Source organism: Urocampus carinirostris, chromosome 4 (assembly GCF_059441175.1).
Source record: "Urocampus carinirostris isolate Australia breed hairy pipefish chromosome 4, RoL_Ucar_1.0, whole genome shotgun sequence".
Taxonomy (NCBI): Eukaryota; Metazoa; Chordata; class Actinopteri; order Syngnathiformes; family Syngnathidae; genus Urocampus; species Urocampus carinirostris.
This window is the reverse complement of record NC_142352.1, coordinates 1188806-1210008: the sequence shown is the minus strand read 5'-3', so window position 1 is coordinate 1210008 and position 21203 is coordinate 1188806. Positions and strand designations below refer to the sequence as shown.

Below are 21203 nucleotides of genomic sequence, written 5' to 3'. Positions count from 1 at the left end.
AGCTGACATTTTAACCGCGTAATAAAATGATTCAGGCAAAAGTAAAACATTTTCTTTCACTAAAATGTTCCGACAACTAGACCTTGTTCAACACAGAATTTGGTAAATATTGCCTTGAGATGATTGAAGGAGTATGTAGTGGGAAAACGGTGAAGGAAATTATCATTTGTTAGATTTAGGACACCTTCTAGTATAATATTCTTAGTTGGGTGCAAAACTTGAATTTCTTCTAGTAATGACTTATTGTATTTTGTAGAATTGGAACTGTAACCCTTTTCGGTCGATGTTGGCAGTGTGAAGAAAACAAGCACAGAGGTGGAAATGCGTCTGAGACGTTCACTTTTAATTCCTTGGGAAACCAAAAGAAACACTCCTTACAATTTTGACAAAACAAAAGTACAGCCTTTGATTCAGAACAAGTCAACAAAAATAAAACACCTAACGTTCAAAACTTAACTTAATAACAAAATGTGTCAAATGAACAAAATTATACTAATTGCAAGACACTAAACCAAAAACACAAAAAAGTCACAATCATATACCTAAAAGGAGGCGAATGCAAAAAAGGAACGCACACTGTACACGACGGCAGAGAAACTTACCGCACGCAGCTTTTGATGATCAAAGTACGCAACTCTGACAAAAAAAGTCAGATGTCCCCCAGCGACACAGTTAACAAAGTTCCAAGTACTCCAAGCAGACGCAAGCGCTATGCAATCACTTATTACTACGATCTCCATCTTTTTTCCAACGGGAGCCCTATTATTTTGATTCCTTGTTGTCTTCCGGTAATGTCACAGCTCTAAGGGGATACGAGGTCATGGTCAACTTTAAGACTAAGTTCCTCGAGATCCATGGCGCGTGGTGTATTATGTTGGTATATTAAGGAAGATATTTGCATAATTGTGGGGAGGAACACCATACGATTTATGCCGCATTGGGAAAAACATTTTTTTGTAATTCCCTTTAAGAAGAGAAAAATAAATGGAGTTGTATTTTTTTTACCCCAACACATGCTAAATTTCTTAAAATTATGTTGGCAATTTATTTGTCAGGAACAAGGTAGCAGTCAAGTAGAAACCAAAATGAAACCAGTAACCCCAAAATAAGGGCTGATGGGTAAATGTGAGAGATATACAAGATAAAAACTCTCTGTTGGCAGAATTACTCAGATGAAATCACTCAATTAGGTTTTAATCTCCCTCGCGAATCGAACGTGCACGACCGCGCAGCCATCTTCCCCCAAACCTCGGCCGAACACGCCCCACTCGGTCAGAAGGCGTTTATTTTCTTAACACGTGAACAGGAAATGAAGTCACACACAAGCGCGACTTCACAATAAAAGGAAATACGATTGAAAAACGTATTTACAAACAATGAAATTAGACTGATCTTTGAAACGTGACTATGTGTTTGAGTGTGATGATTGTTTTTATAATTAGGAATATAAAAATGGGTTAATTCCATAGCATTATTTACATGCTTCCATTAAGATTCAGATTCAGATCTACTTTATTGTCATTCTAGTACACGTGTATACAGAACGAAATGTCGATGGATCTGACCCCCACAGTTTCCTTCAATGTACAGATATAAATAAAGTTGTATTGTATTATGGCTTCGTATAGTATTTTACCATAGTGCCGATAGTGCAAGAAGAGTAGCTAACCAGATGTGCAAGATGGGCAGTCAGGTTAACAAGTCAGGTACACAGTAACATTAACACTGTAACAATAACACTGTAAGTACAATAGTGCAGAGAGCAAATGTGCAAGGAGTGGCAAGCTATAAAAAAAAAAACTGCCACTAGTGCAAAAAGTCAGATTAGCAGCCGTTAGATTTAAGTTAACTATATGTTAGATTGACCATTTAACAGTCTAATGGCCAGGGGGACTAGACTATTGTGGAGCCTGGTGGTCCTGCACCGCACACTGCAGTACCTCTTCCCAGAGGCTAGCAGAGTGAATAGTCCATGATGGGGGTGAGAGGGGTCCCCGGTAATGTTCTTAGCATAGGATAGGCAGCGCTTCTGGCCAATGTCCTGAATGGAGGGAAGTGTAGTCCCGATTATTTTCTCTGCTGTCCTCGTTACCCTCCTCACACTACCCCAGTCGGTAGCGCTGCAGCCTCCACACCACACAGAGATACAGCTGGTCAGGATACTCTCTATGGTGCCCCTGTAGAATGTGATGAGGGAGGGTGGGGGCAGGTGGGCTCTCCTCATCCTCCGCAGGAAGTACAGGCGCTTCTGTGCCCTCTTAACCAGTGAGGCAGTGTTCACGGACCAGGTGAGTTTGTTTGTAATGTGCACCCCTAGGAACTTGATACTGCTGACAACCTCCACAGCCTTGTTGTTGATGCAAAGTGGGGCATGGTTGGGCTGTTTTTTCCTAAAGTCGACAATGATCTCTTTAGTTTTGTCAACATTCAGGACCAGGCTGTTGTCCCCGCACCAGCCCACCAACTGCTCCACCTCCTCTCTGTAGGCCAGGTCGTTGTCATCCCTGATGAGGCCCACCACTGTTGTGTCATCAGCATACTTCACGATGTGGTTTGTGGCGGACCTAGGGACGCAGTCGTGTGTCATCAAGGTGAACAGCAAAGGGCTTAGGACGCAGCCTTGGGGGGAGCCCGTGCTGAGGTAGATGACATCTGAACTGTTCTGACCTATCCGCACAGATTGGGGTCTGTCACAGAGGAAGTCCAGCAGCCAGTTCCGCAGGGGGGCGTTGAAACCCAGGAGTCTCATTTTGTCTACCAGATGTTGTGGGATGATGGTGTTGAATGCTGAACTGAAGTCCAGGAACAGCATCCGCACATGGGTGTTCTTCTCCTCTAGGTGTGTCAGGCTCAGGTGAAGCGCAGAGGAGATGGCATCCCTGGTGGAGCGGTTTGTCCTGTAGGCAAACTGAAAGGGGTCGAATGAGGAGGGGAGACTGGAGGTGATGTGCTCTTTTACCAGTCTCTCAAAGCACTTCATTATGATAGGAGTCAGTGCAACGGGACGGTAATCGTTAAATGATGAGATCTGGGGTTTCTTTGGCACTGGGATGATGTTGGCGAATTTGAAGCATGATGGTACTTTGGCTTGGTCTAGCGAGGTGTTGAAAATGTCTGTTAGTACACAAGCCAGCTGATCGGCGCACTCCCTAAGTACCCGCCCCGGAATGTTGTTCGGGCCTGGAGCCTTTCTTGTGTTGACCCTTCTCAGGGTCTTCCTCACGTCAGATGAGTCCAGGTGGAGTGCTCTTTCGTCCTGATTTGGAACCGCTTTCGCTGCATTAAGTGATATTATTCGCAAGTATAATATCAGTTTCCATTGCGACGCAGATGACACTCTCCTGATGGAGGAATCTGCCAAGCTAAACTGCAAATTTGGAGGCCTGCCTCACTGAGATAAAAGAGTGGATGTCACTCAATTTCTTGCGTCTGGACTCTGAAAAGACCGAAATGTTAGTTATTGGTCCATCTAAATGCCGCGACTTATTCTCTAAAACTGCTGTGAACATTGACAAATGTCACATCACACAGAGTGACTCACTTGAATATTTAGGTGTCACATTTGACGCCGATCTGTCCTTTAAAACACATGTGAAGAAAATTACTAGAACCGCTTTCTTCCATCTTCGTAACATTGCTAAAATACGTCCTATACTGTCTCAGTCGGATTCGGAGATTATAATTCACGCGTTTGTTACCTCCCGTCTCGATTACTGTAATGCACTACTCTCCGGTCTTCCGATGACCAGACTCAAGAGTCTTCAGCTGGTACAAAATGCTGCAGCAAGGCTTTTAACAAGGACAAAAAAGTACGATCACATCACCCCAATTTTGGCTAACCTGCATTGGCTCCCTGTTAGCCTAAGATGTGATTTCAAGGTTCTCTTATTATTAGACAAAATCATACATGGACTTTCCCACTCATATCTTTCAGATCTGATTTCCCCCTATGTTCCGGCCCGAAGCCTTCGTTCTGAGAGTGCTGGTCTTCTAGTGATCCCAAGAGCCAAGAAGTATTCCGCTGGTTCGAGAGCGTTCTCCATCCGGGCACCGGTGTTGTGGAATGCTCTTCCCCCTGAGATTGGATCTGCAACCTCAGTGGAAATGTTTAAATCTAAGCTTAAAAGTCACTTCTACTCTATAGCATATGAATAACCTAAACTTCTCATGTGTAATAACCTGTGAAGCCCTTTGAGATTATTTGTGATTAAGGGCTATACAAATAAAAATGACTTGAAAATGACTTGACTACGTGCGTTCCATGCTTCCGTCTGAATCCGCTAAAATCGTCACAAAAAAGATCCCATGCGGCTTTCAGCACCAAAGATGTGAGAGCTATACAGGATATAAACTCCCTGTTGGCAGAATTACTCAGATGAAAACACTCATTTAGGTTTTAACCTCCCTCGCGAATAAAACGTGCACGACCGAGCAGCCATCTTCCCACAATTGCCGGGCGTACACCCCCACTCGGTCAGTAGGCGTTTATTTTCTTAACACGTGAACAGGAAATGAAGTCACACACAAGCGCAACTTCACAATAAAAGGAAATACGATTGAAAAAAGTATTTACAAACAATGAAATTAGACTGATCTTTGAAACGTGACTTTGAAACGTGTTTGAGTGTGATGCTTGTTTTTATATTTCATAGCATTGGAAATCTGAGAAATTCACATCCAAAAACAGTCAACTTTACAACAATCCTGGTATTGCAGGATACTAAAATAAGGTATTAAGCCGGGATTATATTTATTATCTAAATTGAATTTATCCTCAAGTGGGTTGTCAAAATTAGCCTGGCTCAGTTACTATGGTGATTTATTCTCACAAGAAAGGGTTTCCGGCGTGGTACTTGTCAACAATAATGCAGTTTCAAATATCCGGGTGCGCTAAAGCACCTAGTGTTGTCCTTTCATTAATGATAGCACTCGTGCAGCCTTGTTTCTTCTACTTTCTCTCAAAAGTTCACAAAACAACTCCATTAGGAGTTGATGCTCAGTGGCCATATAAGATCATTCAGATTCAGATTCAGATTCAGATCTACTTTATTGTCATTCCAGTACACGTGTATACAGAACGAAATGTCGATGGATCTGACTCCCACAGTTTCCTTCAGTGTACAGATATAAATAAAGCAGTATTGTGTTATGGCTTCGTATAGTAGTTTACCATAGTGCCGATAGTGCAAGAAGAGTAGCTAACCAGATGTGCAAGATGGGCAGTCAGGTTAACAAGTCAGGTACACAGTAGCATTAACACTGTAACAATAACACTGTAAGTACAATAGTGCAGAGAGCAAATGTGCAAGGAGTGGCAAGCTATAAAAAAACTGCCACTAGTGCAAAAGTCCGATTAGCAGCCGTTTAGATTTAAGTTAACTATATGTTAGATTGACCATTTAACAGTCTAATGGCCAGGGGGACTAGACTATTGCGGAGCCTGGTGGTCCTGCACCGCACACTGCAGTACCTCTTCCCAGAGGCTAGCAGAGTGAATAGACCATGATGGGGGTGAGAGGGGTCCCCGGTAATGTTTTTAGCATGGGATAAGCAGCGCTTCTGGCCAATGTCCTGAATGGAGGGAAGTGTAGTCCCGATTATTTTCTCTGCTGTCCTCGTTACCCTCCTCACACTACCCCAGTCGGTAGCGCTGCAGCCTCCACACCACACAGAGATACAGCTGGTCAGGATACTCTCTATGGTGCCCCTGTAGAATGTGATGAGGGATGGTGGGGGCAGGTGGGCTCTCCTCATCCTCCGCAGGAAGTACAGGCGCTGCTGTGCCCTCTTAACCAGTGATGCAGTGTTCACGGACCAGGTGAGTTTGTTTGTAATGTGCACCCCTAGGAACTTGATACTGCTGACAACCTCCACAGCCTTGTTGTTGATGCAAAGTGGGGCATGGTTGGGCTGGTTTTTCCTAAAGTCGACAATGATCTCTTTAGTTTTGTCAACATTCAGGACCAGGCTGTTGTCCCCGCACCAGCCCACCAACTGCTCCACCTCCTCTCTGTAGGCCAGGTCGTTGTCATCCCTGATGAGGCCCACCACAGTTGTGTCGTCAGCATACTTCACGATGTGGTTTGTGGCGGACCTAGGGACGCAGTCGTGTGTCATCAAGGTGAACAGCAAGGGGCTTAGGACGCAGCCTTGGGGGGAGCCCGTGCTGAGGTAGATGACATCTGAGCTGTTCTGACCTATCCGCACAGATTGGGGTCTGTCACAGAGGAAGTCCAGCAGCCAGTTCCGCAGGGGGGTGTTGAAACCCAGGAGTCCCATTTTGTCTACCAGATGTTGTGGGATGATGGTGTTGAATGCTGAACTGAAGTCCAGGAACAGCATCCGCACATGGGTGTTCTTCTCCTCTAGGTGTGTCAGGCTCAGGTGAAGCGCAGAGGAGATGGCATCCCTGGTGGAGCGGTTTGTCCTGTAGGCAAACTGAAAGGGGTCGAATGAAGAGGGGAGACTGGAGGTGATGTGCTCTTTAACCAGTCTCTCAAAGCACTTCATTATGATAGGAGTCAGTGCAACGGGCCGGTAATCGTTGAGTGATAAGATCTGGGGTTTCTTTGGCACTGGGATGATGTTGGCAAATTTGAAGCATGATGGTACTTTGGCTTGGTCTAGCGAGGTGTTGAAAATGTCTGTTAGTACACACACTCCCTAAGTACCCGCCCCGGAATGTTGTCCGGGCCTGGAGCCTTCCTTGTGTTGACCCTTCCCAGGGTCTTCCTCACGTCAGATGAGTCCAGGTGGAGTGCTCTTTCGTCCTGATTTGGAACCGCTTTCACTGCAGGGGTGCTGTTTTGTGCCTCGAACCTACCAAAGAAATTGTTGAGGTCATTCAGAAAGTCCATGCTAGTGTTCTGCACTGGGGCGGTGGTTGGCTTGTAACTGGTGATGGCCTGGATGCCTTTCCACATATCCCTGCTGTTGGTTGTGCTGAGGAAACGTTCCTGAATCTTTTGACTGTACGTTCGCTTTGCTAGTCTGATAGTCATGAGCGACACTTCCATTTTCCGTTCTGCGATTCTGGGATGGATCCCAAGGTCGATTTGAGAATTCCGCGAACGTGCATTTAAACTGACTATCTGCGTCTGGCTTGACAAAGCGTCTTTTCATTCCGACTCAGCAAACATGCAACCCATAAAACCAGATTAGACCAAGCTGTGCTTATTTTGGTTAGGCTAGGTTTCTTTATTCCAATTTTTAAGTCAAATCCAAAAGTTTTCAAATACAGTATATGTACATAATTTCAGAGACATTTGAAATTACTGAAGAAAGGTCAAAATTTCCTATGATCATTCCATAAAAATAAAAGCTTAAAACACTCGTGCATTTAAAAAAACATTTTCATACCTAGAATAACAAATAATCACTGACGTCAAAAGTACACATACGATTTCATTCAGTGCTAACTTTGTTTTTTTTTAATGTATGAACTATAAGCACATATCAAACAGAGTGGTGATTGCTATTCTCACCAGCACACTTGTGTCCTTGAACTTTGACTTGACTAGAGAAACTATGACTGCAAAATGAACAAAAAAAATTGTTTTTCATCTGCGTGGATTTTTGTGTGTTGATTTAAGCTACCTTTACGGTTGAATTGTTGGCAAAAGATTTTTCACCAGTGTGGGTTCTTGTGTGGATTTTTAAATGTGCTTTATAGCCAAATTCTTGACCGCAAACTGAGCAGGCGAAAGGTTTTTCACCAGTGTGTTTTCTTGAGTGTCTTTTTAAGTCCCAACGACAGGTGAATTTTTTACAACACACCAAGCAGGCAAAAGGTTTTTCACCAGTGTGGGTTTTTATGTGTCTTTTTAAGCTTCCTTTACGGTTGAATTTCTGACCGCAAATTGAGCAACTAAAATTTTTTTCACCGGTGTGTATTGTTGTGTGGCCTTTTAAATGTGCACTACGGCTGAATTTTTGACCACAAACTAAGCAGGCAAAAGGTTTTTCACCAGTGTGTGTTCTTGTGTGGTTTTTAAATCTTCCTTTTTCGTTGAAGTTTTGACCACAAACTGAGCAGTAAAAGGGTTTTTCACCAGTGTGTGTTCGTGCGTGGATTTTTAAGCTGCCTCTTAGAGTAAATTTTTTACCACAAACTGAGCAGGCAAAAGGTTTTTCACCAGTGTGGGTTCCTGTGTGGCTTCTCAAATGTTCTCTCCGGCTGAACCTTTGACCACAGACTGAGCAGGAATAAGGTTTCTCACCAGTGTGGGTTCTTGTGTGGATTTGTAAGTTACTTTTTAAGCTGAATTTTAGTCCACAAACAGAGCAGGTAAAAGGTTTCTCACCAGTGTGGGTTCTTGTGTGGATATTTAAGTGACCTTTTTGCGTGAATTTTCTACCACAAACTTCGCAGGCAAAAGGTTCCTCACCAGTGTGGCTTTTAGCATGTTTTTTTAAGCTCCCTCTTTCTGTGAATTGTTGACTGCACACTGAGCAGGCAAAAGGTTTCTCGCCAGTGTGGGTTCTCGTGTGTTTATCCAAGTTTGATTTCTGGGTGAATTTTCTATCACAAACTGAGCAGGTAAAAGGTTCCTCACCTGTGTGGATCCTTGTGTGCCTATTTAAAGTCCCCTTCTCTGTGAATTTTTGACCGCAAAATGTGCAGGCAAAAGGTTTTTCACCTGTGTGGGTTCTAGTGTGCGTTTTTAAGTGCGATTTCTGGGTGAATTTTTTATCACAAACTGAGCAGGTATAAGGTTTTTCACCCGTGTGCGTTCTTGTATGGATAGTTAAGTGACCTTTCTGGATGAATTTTTGATTACAAACTGAGCAGGCGAAAGGTTCCTTACCAGTGTGGACAAGTATATGGGATTTCAGATGATCCTTGCGCCTAAACGTTTTCCCACACTGCAAACATTTGAGATTTGTGTTTTCAGCTTTAGACCGTTTATCGCCATCATTGTGTGCAGAGTCGGACGTGGTGTCATCATCTGTTGTCCCGCAGCTTTTGCTTGGAGACACCTTCTCTTTGCTCCCTCCATTTTGATCTTGCGAGGTTAAACGGGCCCAAGTCACGGGAAACTCTTTGAAATCCTTCTCATCTTTTACGTCAACAGGCTGTAAATCGTCCTCTTCCTTTTCAATGCCAACCGTCTCTAAAAACTCATCTTCTTCCTTTTTGACGGCAGGCAACTTTGTCTCCTGTTGCCAAGGAAAAAGATTCTCTTGACTGATGTCTGCTGGACAGAAGACACACATGGCTTGGGAAAATCTCTTCACAGAAGCGCTATATAAATGCAGATCATTTCATTTCAGACGAAAAACGTATCTATATATTTTTTTACAGCAAATGATGAAATACTTACTTGTAAACCAATGTCTATAATAAAACAGCACTTCTCTCAAGTAGCACACGCACGTTCATTCACATTTCAACCTTTATAACCATGCTATCATTTTAATCACTTTGATAAAATTTATTTTTCACATGAAGGCAGATGGGTGAAAAGCATTATTGCTCCTAGATGGTTCCGTTTACCATCACAAATAGCTACTAGAGTACTTCCACCCTAGCCACCATTTCAGTTTTTCTCCGCATTAAAAAAAAACATACAGGGAAACCGAGGATATAAACAACAAATGCCGACAAAAACACCCATCTTGGAATTCACCTTTCGATTTAATCGAACTGCAAGGTGGAATATTCTTTCGCCTGCACGAGCGTATATTTGATTTATTTTGACACCAACCGAATGGACTCCACCTCCTAGCAGCCGTATCAATAATTTGAAAACGAAAAGGAACAACATAGATAGTAAATTAACTTTGGGGGTCGAAAATAAGATGCTAAAGATGGTATGAAACCAAAGTGACCAACCTTCTTCTTTCATCACAACTTGTAGATGTTCGCTAATGCTAACTTTGTTTAGCTGTCGATGTTCTGGCTGGATCTCTTCTTGACGCTCCTCTTTGAAATGTCCTTTCCCTTTGGGGTGAATTTCAGTCATATCAAAGACTCCCCATTAACTCTTTAACGGAGTTAAACGGAGCTTTTTCACACGACTGGAGCGTAACGCCACCAAGCCCAAAACAAGCTGTATGTGACCCGGAAGAACAACGAAGGTGGGCGGAGCTTCAACAAAACAACGTCGCTCCACAAAAAAATCGCTTTTATTTTTATTTTTCCCCGCAATATTAGTTTGGTATATGCTATAAAACATCTCTTTTGGACAGCATATGGATTTTTTGTAACATTTTTTTTGTCGTGGAATTCTGAAAATACTGCAAAACATATGCTAACCTCAAACGTGAGAGTCCGCCATCTTGTACTGTATTGTTTTTGCATAGCTTAGCTATTTAGCGTAGTAAGCGCTAGCGCATCTTGCAGCATTGACACGGTTGGGAGTGTTACTTTAAGAATGTATCCTGGGACTAGTTACCTGTTGATAAATGCAATCAGAAACGTAATAAAAATACTGTCATATTGCATTCATGTAACTTGATTACTTTTGTATTACTCAGATACCGAATACTCCAATAAAAGACAAAATAAACATAATGGGCCTATAAACAAAATAGGATAAAAAAACTATGTAACCTTGAAAAACAGTTAGAGGAAACCAAGGTCAGGTAGTATGTCCTACAAAATATTGCTGACATTTTATCCGCGTAATAAAGTGTTTTAGGCAAAAGTAAAACATTTTCTTTCACTAAAATGTTCCGACAACTAGACCTTGTTCAACACAGAATTTGGTAAATATTGCCTTGAGATGATTGATGGAGTATGTAGTGGGAAAACAGTGAAGGAAATTATCATTTGTTAGATTTAGGACACCTTCTAGTATAATATTCTTAGTTGGGTGTAAAATTAGAATTTCTTCTAGTAATGATTTATTGTATTTTGTAGAATTGGAACTGTAACCCTTTTCGGTCGATGTTGGCAGTGTGAAGAAAACAAGCACAGAAGTGGAAATGCGTCTGAGACATTCACTTTTAATTCCTTGAGAAACCAAAACAAACACTCCTTACAGTTTTGACAAAACAAAAGTACAGCCTTGTAGTCATAACAATGAAATGAAATGATCTGCATTTTATATAGCGCTTTTCAAGTCAATGACTTCCCAAAGCGCTTTACAATGTTCTCCACATTTCCCAATAGCGGCCTTGGAGCCATGTAAGGCGCTAACCAGCTTATTGGGGGTATTAAGGGTTCAGTGTCTTACCCAAGGACACTTCGACATGTAACACGGACGAGCCGGGATCCCTTGATCCCAAGACGAGCGCGCTACCTCCTGAGCTACTGCCGTCAACAAAAATAAAACACCTAACGTTCAAAACTTAACTTACACAACAAAATGTGTCAAATGAACAAAATTATATTAATTGCAATAAACACAGACAAAAACACAAAAAGTCACAATCACATACCTAAAAGGAGGCAAAGGCAAAAAAGGAACGCACGCTGTACACGACGGCAGAGAAACTTACCGCACGCAGCTTTTGATGATCAAACTACGCAACTCTGACAAAAAAGTCAGAAGTCCCCCAGCGACATGGTTATCAAAGTTCGGAGTACTCCAAGCAGAAGCAAGCGCTATGCAATCACTTATTACTATGATCGCCATCTTTTTTTCAATGGGACCCCTATTATTTTGATTCCTTGTTGTCCTTGGTGATGTCACAACTCTAGGAGATACGAGGTCATGGTCAACCTTAAGACTAAATTCCTCGAGATCCATGGCGGGTGGTATATGATGTTGATATATTATGGAATATATCTGCACAACTGCGGGGAGGAGCACCACACATTCTATGCCGCATTGGGAAAAAAATTTTTTTGTAATTCTGTTTTAAGAAGAGAAAAATAAATGGGGTAAAAAAAATACAACTCCAGCACACAATAAATTTCTTAAAATGATGTTGGCAATTTATCTGTCTTTATTTCAGGAACAAGGTAGCAGTCAAGTAGAGACAAAAAACAATCAATGAAACCCCAAAATAAGGGCTGATGGGTAAAGATCAAGTTTAACTTGGGTCCCCTTAACAACTTGGACACTTTACACGAATATAACATGTTAAAAACAAAATTCTATCCACTATCTACCTTGGTCATATCCCTCAAGAGGGGTGACCGACAGCAAGACACACACATACAATAACAAAGAGAATAAAAGGGAAAATAAACAGCAAAAACACACAAAAAATTTTGGACAAAAAACAAAATAAATCAACAAATTAGTTCATGGCATTTTGATTAATAGTTGAATGCAAATGTAGGAAATTATTGAATCGCATTTAGTTAAAAATAAATCTTAACCTTCAAATAGGGTCACAAATGCAAAAATTCAACTACGCTCGAACGTCATACAAAATATTGAAATCAAAGTCATCAAGCTTTGGTTACAGGTTAAAAATACGGACATTACAGTGTCAATATCAATCGGATTTAGAAGAAATCTTGTAAAAAGATCATCTTAGTTAGGTAAACTCAAAATCATATAACTTAGATTTACATGAGTAGACAAGAGATGTTTGAAAAGAACTTCAGAAGATAAATTAATAGTAAAACATACTGAAGAGATATTATTGTAGGTTCTGTTATTATTCATTATACTTTAAATAAAAATTCAAAAAAGGAGAGGCTGCAACACAATAACGCAATAAAAAAACAAATCAAAACTAACAATTATAAAATCGGCTACAGTACGTAAACAGTACACAAATGTTTTCATTCAGTAGGAGCTGACATTTCTCCAATGAATATGTGAGCTCTTATCAACAACCACAGAACTATTTATAATTATGTTCAGATTCAGAATTAATATCTATTTTAACCAGCACACTTGTGATCCTGAGCTTTAACCTGACTTGAAAATTTTTGTCCGCAAACTGAACAAGAAAATGGTTTCTCACGGGTGTGGGTTCTTGTGTGGTCTTTTAACGATGATTTATGGGCAAACCTTTGATCACAAACTGAGCAAGCAAAGGGTTTTTCACCAGTGTGAGTTCTTGTGTGATGTTTTAGGTGTGTTTTCTGGGAAAATTTTAGACCACAAACTGAGCAGGCAAAAGGTTTTTCACCAGTGTGGGTTCTTGTGTGGATTTTTAAACTTTGCTTCCGTCTGAATTCAAGACCACAAATTGGGCAGGAATAAGGTGTCTCACCAGTGTGGATTCTTGAGTGGATTATTAAAGTCCCACTGTGTATGAATTTTTGACCGCAAACTGAACAGGCAAAACGTTTTTCACCCGTGTGGTTTGCTGCGTGGATTTTCAGACTTCCCTTTTGCTTAAATGTTTTACCACAAACTGAGCAGACAAAAGGTTTTTCACCCGTATGGACTCTTGTGTGTTTTTTTAAACTCCCCTTTACAGTAAATTTTTGACCACAGACTGAGCATTCAAAAGGCTTTTCACCCGTGTGAATTCTGGTGTGGATTTTCAAGGTCCCACTCTCTGTGAATTTTTGACCACAAATTGAGCAGGCAAAAGGTTTTTCACCCGTATGGGTTCTTGTGTGTTTTTTTAAAGACCCCCGTTCGGGGAATTTTTGACCGCAAACTAAGCAGGCAAATGGTCTTTCACCCGTATGGGTTCTTGAGTGTATTTTTAAGGACCCACTCTCTGTGAATTTTTGACCGCAAAATGAGCAGGCAAAAGGTTTTTCGCCCGTGTGGGTTCTTGTATGGTTTTTTAAAGTCCAACGATCTGAGAATTTTTTCCCACAAACTGAGCAGAAAAAAGGTTTTTCACCTGTGTGAATTCTTCTGTGCCTTTTTAATGTCCCACTCGCTGTGAATTTTTGACCGCAAACTGAGCAGGCAAAAGGTTTTTCACCAGTGTGGGTTCTTATGTGAATTTTCACACTTTTTTCCCGGCCGAATCTTTGACCACAAACTGAGCAGGCAAAGGGTTTTTCACCAGTGTGGACAATCATATGGGATTTCAGATGATCCTTGCGGCAAAACGTTTTCCCACATTGCGAACATTTGTAAAATGTGTTATCGCCTTCCGAATGTTCGTCACCATCATTGAGTGCAGAGTCATTTTCCGTTGTCTTGTGTTTACGGGACCTTCTGCTTGGAAAGACCTTCACCTTGTTCTCTTCATGTTGATCTTCGAAGGTTAAACGGGCCCCGGTCACCGGAAAATCTTCCTCTTTTTTACCATCAACAGGCTGAAAGTCCTCCTCCTCATTTTTAACGCGATCAGGCTCCAAATCATACCCCTTCTGTTTAACGTCAACAGTCTCTAAAAACTCCTTTTTAACGCCAGGCAAATTTGTCTGTTGTTGCAAAGGAAGGAGAAATTCTCGACTGACATCTGCAGGACACAAGACACATATGGTTGTGTAAAATCTCTATTTAGACACAAACAATGTATTTTTTGTTTTTTTACAGAAAAGGCATTTTTGCAAAAAGCCTTTCAGCAATTCTGAAAAAAAAAAAAAAAAACAGTTTTACAGAAAAATGTTCAGTGGTCCAATGCAGTGTTCTGTAATTTACTTTATACCTATTAGGGACTCGGCACTCTTATGGTAATAGAAAATGTTTTAGGGTGAATGTACGTCTACTAGAAAGCGTACTTTTTGGATCTTTCAGCTATGTCTTGTTCTGGAATGTGGATAATAATTAATGATAAGTATGTAGGCATCTGGTGAAGGTCGTGGGATGATGTTGCAAGAGGTCACAAGCTGATATGCTGAGGGAGCCGGGACGGACGACCTTCACGAGATATCTTAACTTTATTTGAGAACACTATAAAAGCCAATGCTGAACGTCTGGAACTTTGAACGTGTCCCGAATGCAATAAAGAATGTTCCCTTTCTGCCATATCTACTCTCTGCGTATATTTTGGGGCAACGCCCAACAAAGTTCTCTCCAAGAATCTAAGCAACCCAAAAGTTGAGTCAAGTATTTAACTGATGGATTCCAAATAAAAAGGAATAACGTGCCCCATTGTTTAAGTAGTTCTACTCTTCCTGACTTCGCTTGGATTGAATATCCTGACATTAACTTTTGCAGGCGGCTTGTCTATTTCATTCACAAACGGAAGAATAATAATTGTCTGAGGCCCTTCTTTTTTCTCCCTATTGAGCTTTATTTTAACCAAACCTTTGCTGGACAGATTGTTTGGCACATTTCATACTGCCAATTGGTTTAACCTCGTAAATATGTGGCCATACAATGTCACTAGTCACTGAAATCAGTCACGCCACATATCATTGGAAAGCGCCAACTCTTGGCATTCATGAGTTGGTATCCAGCCGCTCTCTAAATTGCTTTCCTTAACGGAAAGGAAAAACCCTATTTGTATAATGACAATAAAGACCATTCATTCAACTGCAATTCTGATTTCATTTGTAGTTCTTTAGTTGTCATTTCGTTAGTCGTATATTCTCAGTCAGTAACGACGTCATCTCGAGGAAAGTTTGCATGTCACTATGATTAAGTTTGCACAAAAATAACAAAAGTAGTAAAGAAAATGCACTTACATTTTATAATCGAAAATTGCGTCGAAATTGCAAAACAGGTCTGAATTAGTTTTTTTCCAAAATCGTGCAATCCTAGCGTCAGCATCGGGTAGCAAAACTAAGTTTGGGATCATACAGCAAATTCAATCAGGTAAATAAGTATTTTGTCTACCACCAATTGTGCAAGTTCTCCCTCCTACTTGAGAAGATTAGAGAGGCCTGTAATTGTTGTTGTGGAATGTGGATGACAACTAATGATAAGTATGTAGGCATCTGGCAAAGGTCGTGGGATAATGTTGTTGCAGGAGGTCACAAGCTGATAGGCTGGAGGAGCCGGGGCTGACGACCTTCACGAGATATCACAACTTGGTTTGAGGACACGATAAAGGCCAATGTTGAACGTCTGGAACTTTGAACATGTTCCGAATGCAATAAAGAGTGTTCCCTTTTTGCCATATCTCCTCTCTGCGTATATTTTGGGGCGACGCTCAATGACGTTCTCTCCAAAATAAGTGGTGCTCCACTTTGGGAGTCGCAAAGACTATAAGTCAGGGTTTTTTTTTTCATAGTTTGGTAGGAGTGCGACTTCTACTCTGGTGAGACTTGTCTGTGAAATTTTTGACAAATTATTACCGGGCTTATAACTTCACATGTTGTTTTCACACTAAACCTCAAGAGGGAGCTCTATGTCCGTGTTGATCATTTTAAACTTGCAGTGTGGTGTTACTTTTCTTACCAATCCGGAAACAAACATTTATAAGATTCAGCTTCATTTCGCCATCCAAAATAATTTCTACCTGCTCAAAATTGATCTTTACAAGGAACAAATGCTCTGCACTTGACTGTTCTATTCCGTTTCCCCCAAAAATTAGATACAAAATCATTGGCCAGAAGCGCTGCCTATCCCAAGCTAAGAACATTATCAGGGACCCCTCTCACCCCCATCATGGACTGTTCACTCTGCTAGCCTCTGGGAAGAGGTACTGCAGTGCGCGGTGCAGGACCACCAGGTTCCACAATAGTCTTGTCCCCCTGGCCATCAGACTGTTAAATGGTCAATCAAACACATAGTAAATCTAAACTGCTGCTAATCTGTACATCTGTTGGTTTTGTTTGACTTTTTGCACAACTGGCAGTTCTTTATAGCTAGCCACTCCTTGCACATCTGTTTCTCTGCACTATTGTACTTACAGTGTTATTGTTACAGTGTTAATGTTACTGTTTACCTGACTGCCCATTTTGCACATCTGGTTAGCTGCTCCTCTTGCACTATTTGCGCTACTGTAAAATACTATACATAGCCATAATTATTGAGTATATTATTATTACTCAATACTCCAACTCAATACAACATTTTATCTATTTCTGTACATTCAAGGAAACTGTGCGCGTCAGATGTATCGACATTTCGTTCTGTATACACGTGTACTAGAATGACAATAAAGTAGATCTGAATCTGAATTTTAGTGAGGTTTGCCCAAGTGACGTATGCTAGGGGTGCGGGGGCTTCATGCAGGGGGACAGTTTTCGGCACACAATAGTGATTTAAAAAAACAACTGAAAAAGCTGAATGAAAAGGCAAAAAAAAAATCATGTTTTTCAGATTACAAGCTGCAAAAAGGCAAATATGCAGCCAAAAAGCAGAATGTTTGTAGGCTACTGGGAAGAAGCTGAAATGACGTCTGACGTAAATGACGTAAAGGCGGAAAGAGGAAGCAGTGCATCATTTAACCATGACACAGAGGACGGAAATGTCTTTGGGTTTAGTGATCGAGTAAAATTGATAGTCATTTTTGGTTGTTCTTTACTAGACCCAACTACAGGGAACGTTGTTTATGACGGTTCACTGCCGGCAGTCCTGGTGTCGTCTATTGGTTAGGTCACGTGTGTGCAAAGGCTCAATACTCCTGTGGGACTTATAGCCCAAAAAATACGGTACTTTTGTTACAGACTTTGCAGTTGACCGCTGAATGTAGTTCACAAGTGCACATCGCTTTTACTGTTTTACTGGTGCTAATGAGCCTGCTTCTGGTTTACAGAAATAAAAAATGTTGAATTGATTTTAATTCATATATTGATATGCCTGTGCCTAAAAAAATGGCTAGAGTTTTAGATATAGATTTATGTCTTTACTGACCGAACACTGCACCAAATATATAATTTTTATTGTGTGTGTGTGTGTGTATATATATATATATATATATATATATATATATATATATATATATATATATATATATATATATATATATATATATATATATATATATATATTGAAGGATATTATACGATTGAATACAAGTTACATTTATTGAATGCAATGAAGATTTTCACTGGGTAGGCTGAAGTTCAATGACAGGTCACGCTGATCTGGATTCGGAATGTTTTGGCAGAGGAATTTTGATAACAGAACTCTGACGCAGAATGGCAGGCATTGTTTGGATAAGTTGTTTTGATAAGCGCTCTGCTGTTATGAGTTTTTTCAGACATCGGGACGCTCTTCTCCGAGATGGTGGGGCACGCCCATGGGAGGAGCCAGCACACCAGCTGGTGGAGAGACTGGGTCGAGAGAGGAAAGGCAGAAGACTGAGAGAGAAGGCTTGACGGAGACTCGACACGAGTTCGGCTAATTTGATGAAGTTCACTTGGTTAAATACTTTAAGAAATTAAATCTGCCCCCGTGTGGAAATGCCGGTCTCTTGTCCATCTTTTCACATCAAGAAACGAGCATGCATTGTTAAGTGAATGAAGGTTGTGTTTGGTTAATGGATTTTAATATTAAATTCCTAACAATATACACAACAAAAGCTGTATTCGTCATTGTACCCATTTTCTCTTTTTTATAATGATATGCCACATCAGGGAATCAACTAAATTATAAGATCTATCTATTTATCTATCTATCTACCCTGGTCATATCCCTCAAGTGGGGTGACCGACAGCAAGACAAACACGTATACAAAAACAAAGAAAAGAAAAATGGAAAAAGTAGCGAAAAAAAAAAACACACAAAAAATTGACCATGGCCAACCCAAGTGCCCAAACACACAAACAAGTTTAGCACCTCGGCACCTGAGTTGGTCATGCTTTCGTCCCTCCAGATGAAACGAGACACAAGAAATCGGCCATGTCACTCGGGTCAAGATGACACAACAGACTCTTTTGTTCAACAGCAGGGCCCGACAGTTTTCCCCGGTTTACCCCTGCCGCATCATACAAGTGCCCTGCCCATCCCTTAAGGACATATCTAAACATCCCACTATCCTTTTACAACACTTCTCCATTCATTCGTATCTCCAATAAATTATAAGATATGAAAAAATAAGCATCCAATGATTCGACTAATGCAGGGGTCTCCAAACCTTTAAGCACCGAGCTACCTTTGTTAGAATTACAATATAACTTTATTGTCATTGTTACAACATGGGTTGAATATATTGTGACAACAAAATTGGACGTGGCACTCCAGGTCCACGTTTAACAGTGATGATAAGGAAAACAAAGATGTTTTACTGTCCTTGTTGCAGGCTTTGTTTTCCTCCGGAGGGTGTATGAGGGGGTGAGGGACAGACAGAGATGGCCGGATCCAACTAGATGTTTGATCTTACAAAATAGCGCAATGGGGACCCTGTTTGATATACATTTTTCTCCTTGTATTCTTTCTCTTTATCTCTATTTTTTCTCCCTTGCATGGCTGACGCTGATATAGGTGTGTGAATGGGTAAGTGTGAAGCACATTGTAAAGTGCTTTGGGAGGTCTTCACTGACTTGAAAATCGCTATATAACCGCAGATCATTTTCATTCTCTTTTTTATCTCCTCTTCAGTTTCTCCCTCTACGGTCATTATTCATCTCTCTTATCTACTGATCCGGCACCAGTGAGTTCTAGTTCTAGCGGGTGTCCCCCAAACTAAGATGAATTTGACATCCTCATCTTATAATTTTTTTTGAGCGAGTTTGTTTAAATAGCCTTTAATCACAAGACGTCGCTAAAGGCTGTACAGACTACTATTACACCATCTCCTGGTCTGAAACTGTATGTAACATCCTACATGCCTACACTTTCTTGTGTAAATATTCTGTAAATTATAACCTTTATCTTCTTTGTTTTCTTTTATCCTCACTGTTAAAATGTGATACTGGAGTGTCACGTACAATCTCGTTGTCACAATACGTTCAACCCATTTTGTAACAATGACAATAAAGGTATATTGTATTCTATTCTGAATCCTGCATGGAGGGCAAAAATGAAGTTAGAAATGATAAATACAAATAAAGGTTTAGTACCCAGCTGTAGTAGCATATGTTGCAGACTCCACATCAAAAATATCAGATGAGAAACAACATATAGCCTAAAAATACTTCTGGGGTCGAAAATAATAAAATAAAATGTTCCAGAAATAAAAGTGACTCACCTCCTCTCTTCAACACAACTTGTAGCTGCTTGCTAATGCCAAGTTCGTTTAGTTGTCGAAGTTCTTGCTCCATCTTGTATTGCGCTCCCAAAACCCCTCTTTCAAATTTCCTTTCTTCTTGAGCACTTGTTAGCCTATTTTAAATATCACCATTAACTCTTCTACGGAGTTAATTGTCGCTTTTCCACACGTTTGGAGGGAAAATGCCACGATTTTTTTAAACAATTGTGACTCGAAAGGACAAAGAAGGTGGGCGGAGCTTCACATGAACAACTTCCGGTTCACAAAGAGCACACGGAAGTTGTTTATATTTAATTTTTTGTTTTAGGTTCGGTATATTCTGCGAAGCATCTTCAAATGGCAGCATACTGATATTTCGAGTTTTGGGGGGCATGGGATTTAGAAAGAACTGCAAACATTTAGGAACCCCGCCATTTTCGTGGAATCATTATTAACTCTTTTGCATAGCTGTCTGATTAACAGTAGCCATCCTACCTCGGAATTAACTAGCAGTGGTACACAAAACGTTCTCTTTGTCAGATCGCTTAACACATGGCTTCTGGAGTCTGGGAATCATTTTCAATGTTTTTTTTTTTAATTTTGCACATGCGCGGATTACCAGTAGTCTTCCAATTTAGGAAGTAGCCTCCTTCGCCAGATCACGCCAAAAACACACCACTCATGGAGTCCGAGGAGAGTTTCGATTTGATGTGATTTACTTTATACATGCGCAGTGGCATTATATACTGTCATTCACACTGCTGGTCAATTAAAGTCAGAGGAATTATTGAGCCGAGCGCCGGTTATAGTCCACATATTAATTTATTTAGCCAAATCAAACAGTTGAACAAATCGGATCTTTCTTCCTTGCCAATTACAATCGTGTGGTAAAAGACGATGATGCATGATTAGTGGCAATGGTGTTGAAATCACTCACAGATGAATACAGCCCATTTTCTGTACATGTTCCTCAAACAAGAGAAGGAATGACCTTGAAAGGGTTCGAGGCAAGACGAAGAATATTTGAGGGCAAATTGCAATACCACAGCCGACCACGGGCGAACAAAGTGTTGACTGTAAGCATCAGGACCTTTAAATCAAAGGTACATTGACAAATGTCACATCACACAGAGTGACTCAGTTAAAAATTTAGGTGTCATATTTGACCCTGATCTATCATTTGAGATGCATGTAAAGCAAATTACTAGAACTGCCTTCTTCCATCTTCGCAACATTGCTAAAATCCGTTCAATACTGTCTCAGTCTGATGCGGAAACAATAATTCATGCATTTGTTACCTCCCGTCTCGACTACTGTAATGCACTACTTTCCGGTCTCCCGAAGTCCAGAATCAAGTC

At 40.8% G+C, this 21203-nt stretch overlaps 1 protein-coding gene and 1 long non-coding RNA gene across 2 annotated transcripts; both read right to left on the bottom strand.

The window, feature by feature from the left end:
* Positions 1-322: 322 nt before the first annotated feature.
* On the bottom strand, positions 323-11570 carry LOC148366631 (uncharacterized). Its single transcript, XR_015850230.1, has 2 exons — positions 11282-11570; positions 323-438 (listed from the first exon to the last, which is right to left on the bottom strand). It is a non-coding gene; the product is annotated as an uncharacterized LOC148366631 (long non-coding RNA).
* A 302-nt stretch (positions 11571-11872) lies between these two features.
* On the bottom strand, positions 11873-20065 carry LOC148366630 (uncharacterized). Its single transcript, XM_088333423.1, has 2 exons — positions 19846-20065; positions 11873-14280 (listed from the first exon to the last, which is right to left on the bottom strand). The coding sequence occupies exons 1-2, from the start codon at positions 19916-19918 to the stop codon at positions 12788-12790; spliced, it is 1566 nt and encodes a 521-aa protein (XP_088189549.1). The 5' UTR covers positions 19919-20065; the 3' UTR covers positions 11873-12787.
* Between the last annotated feature and the right edge of the window lie 1138 nt (positions 20066-21203).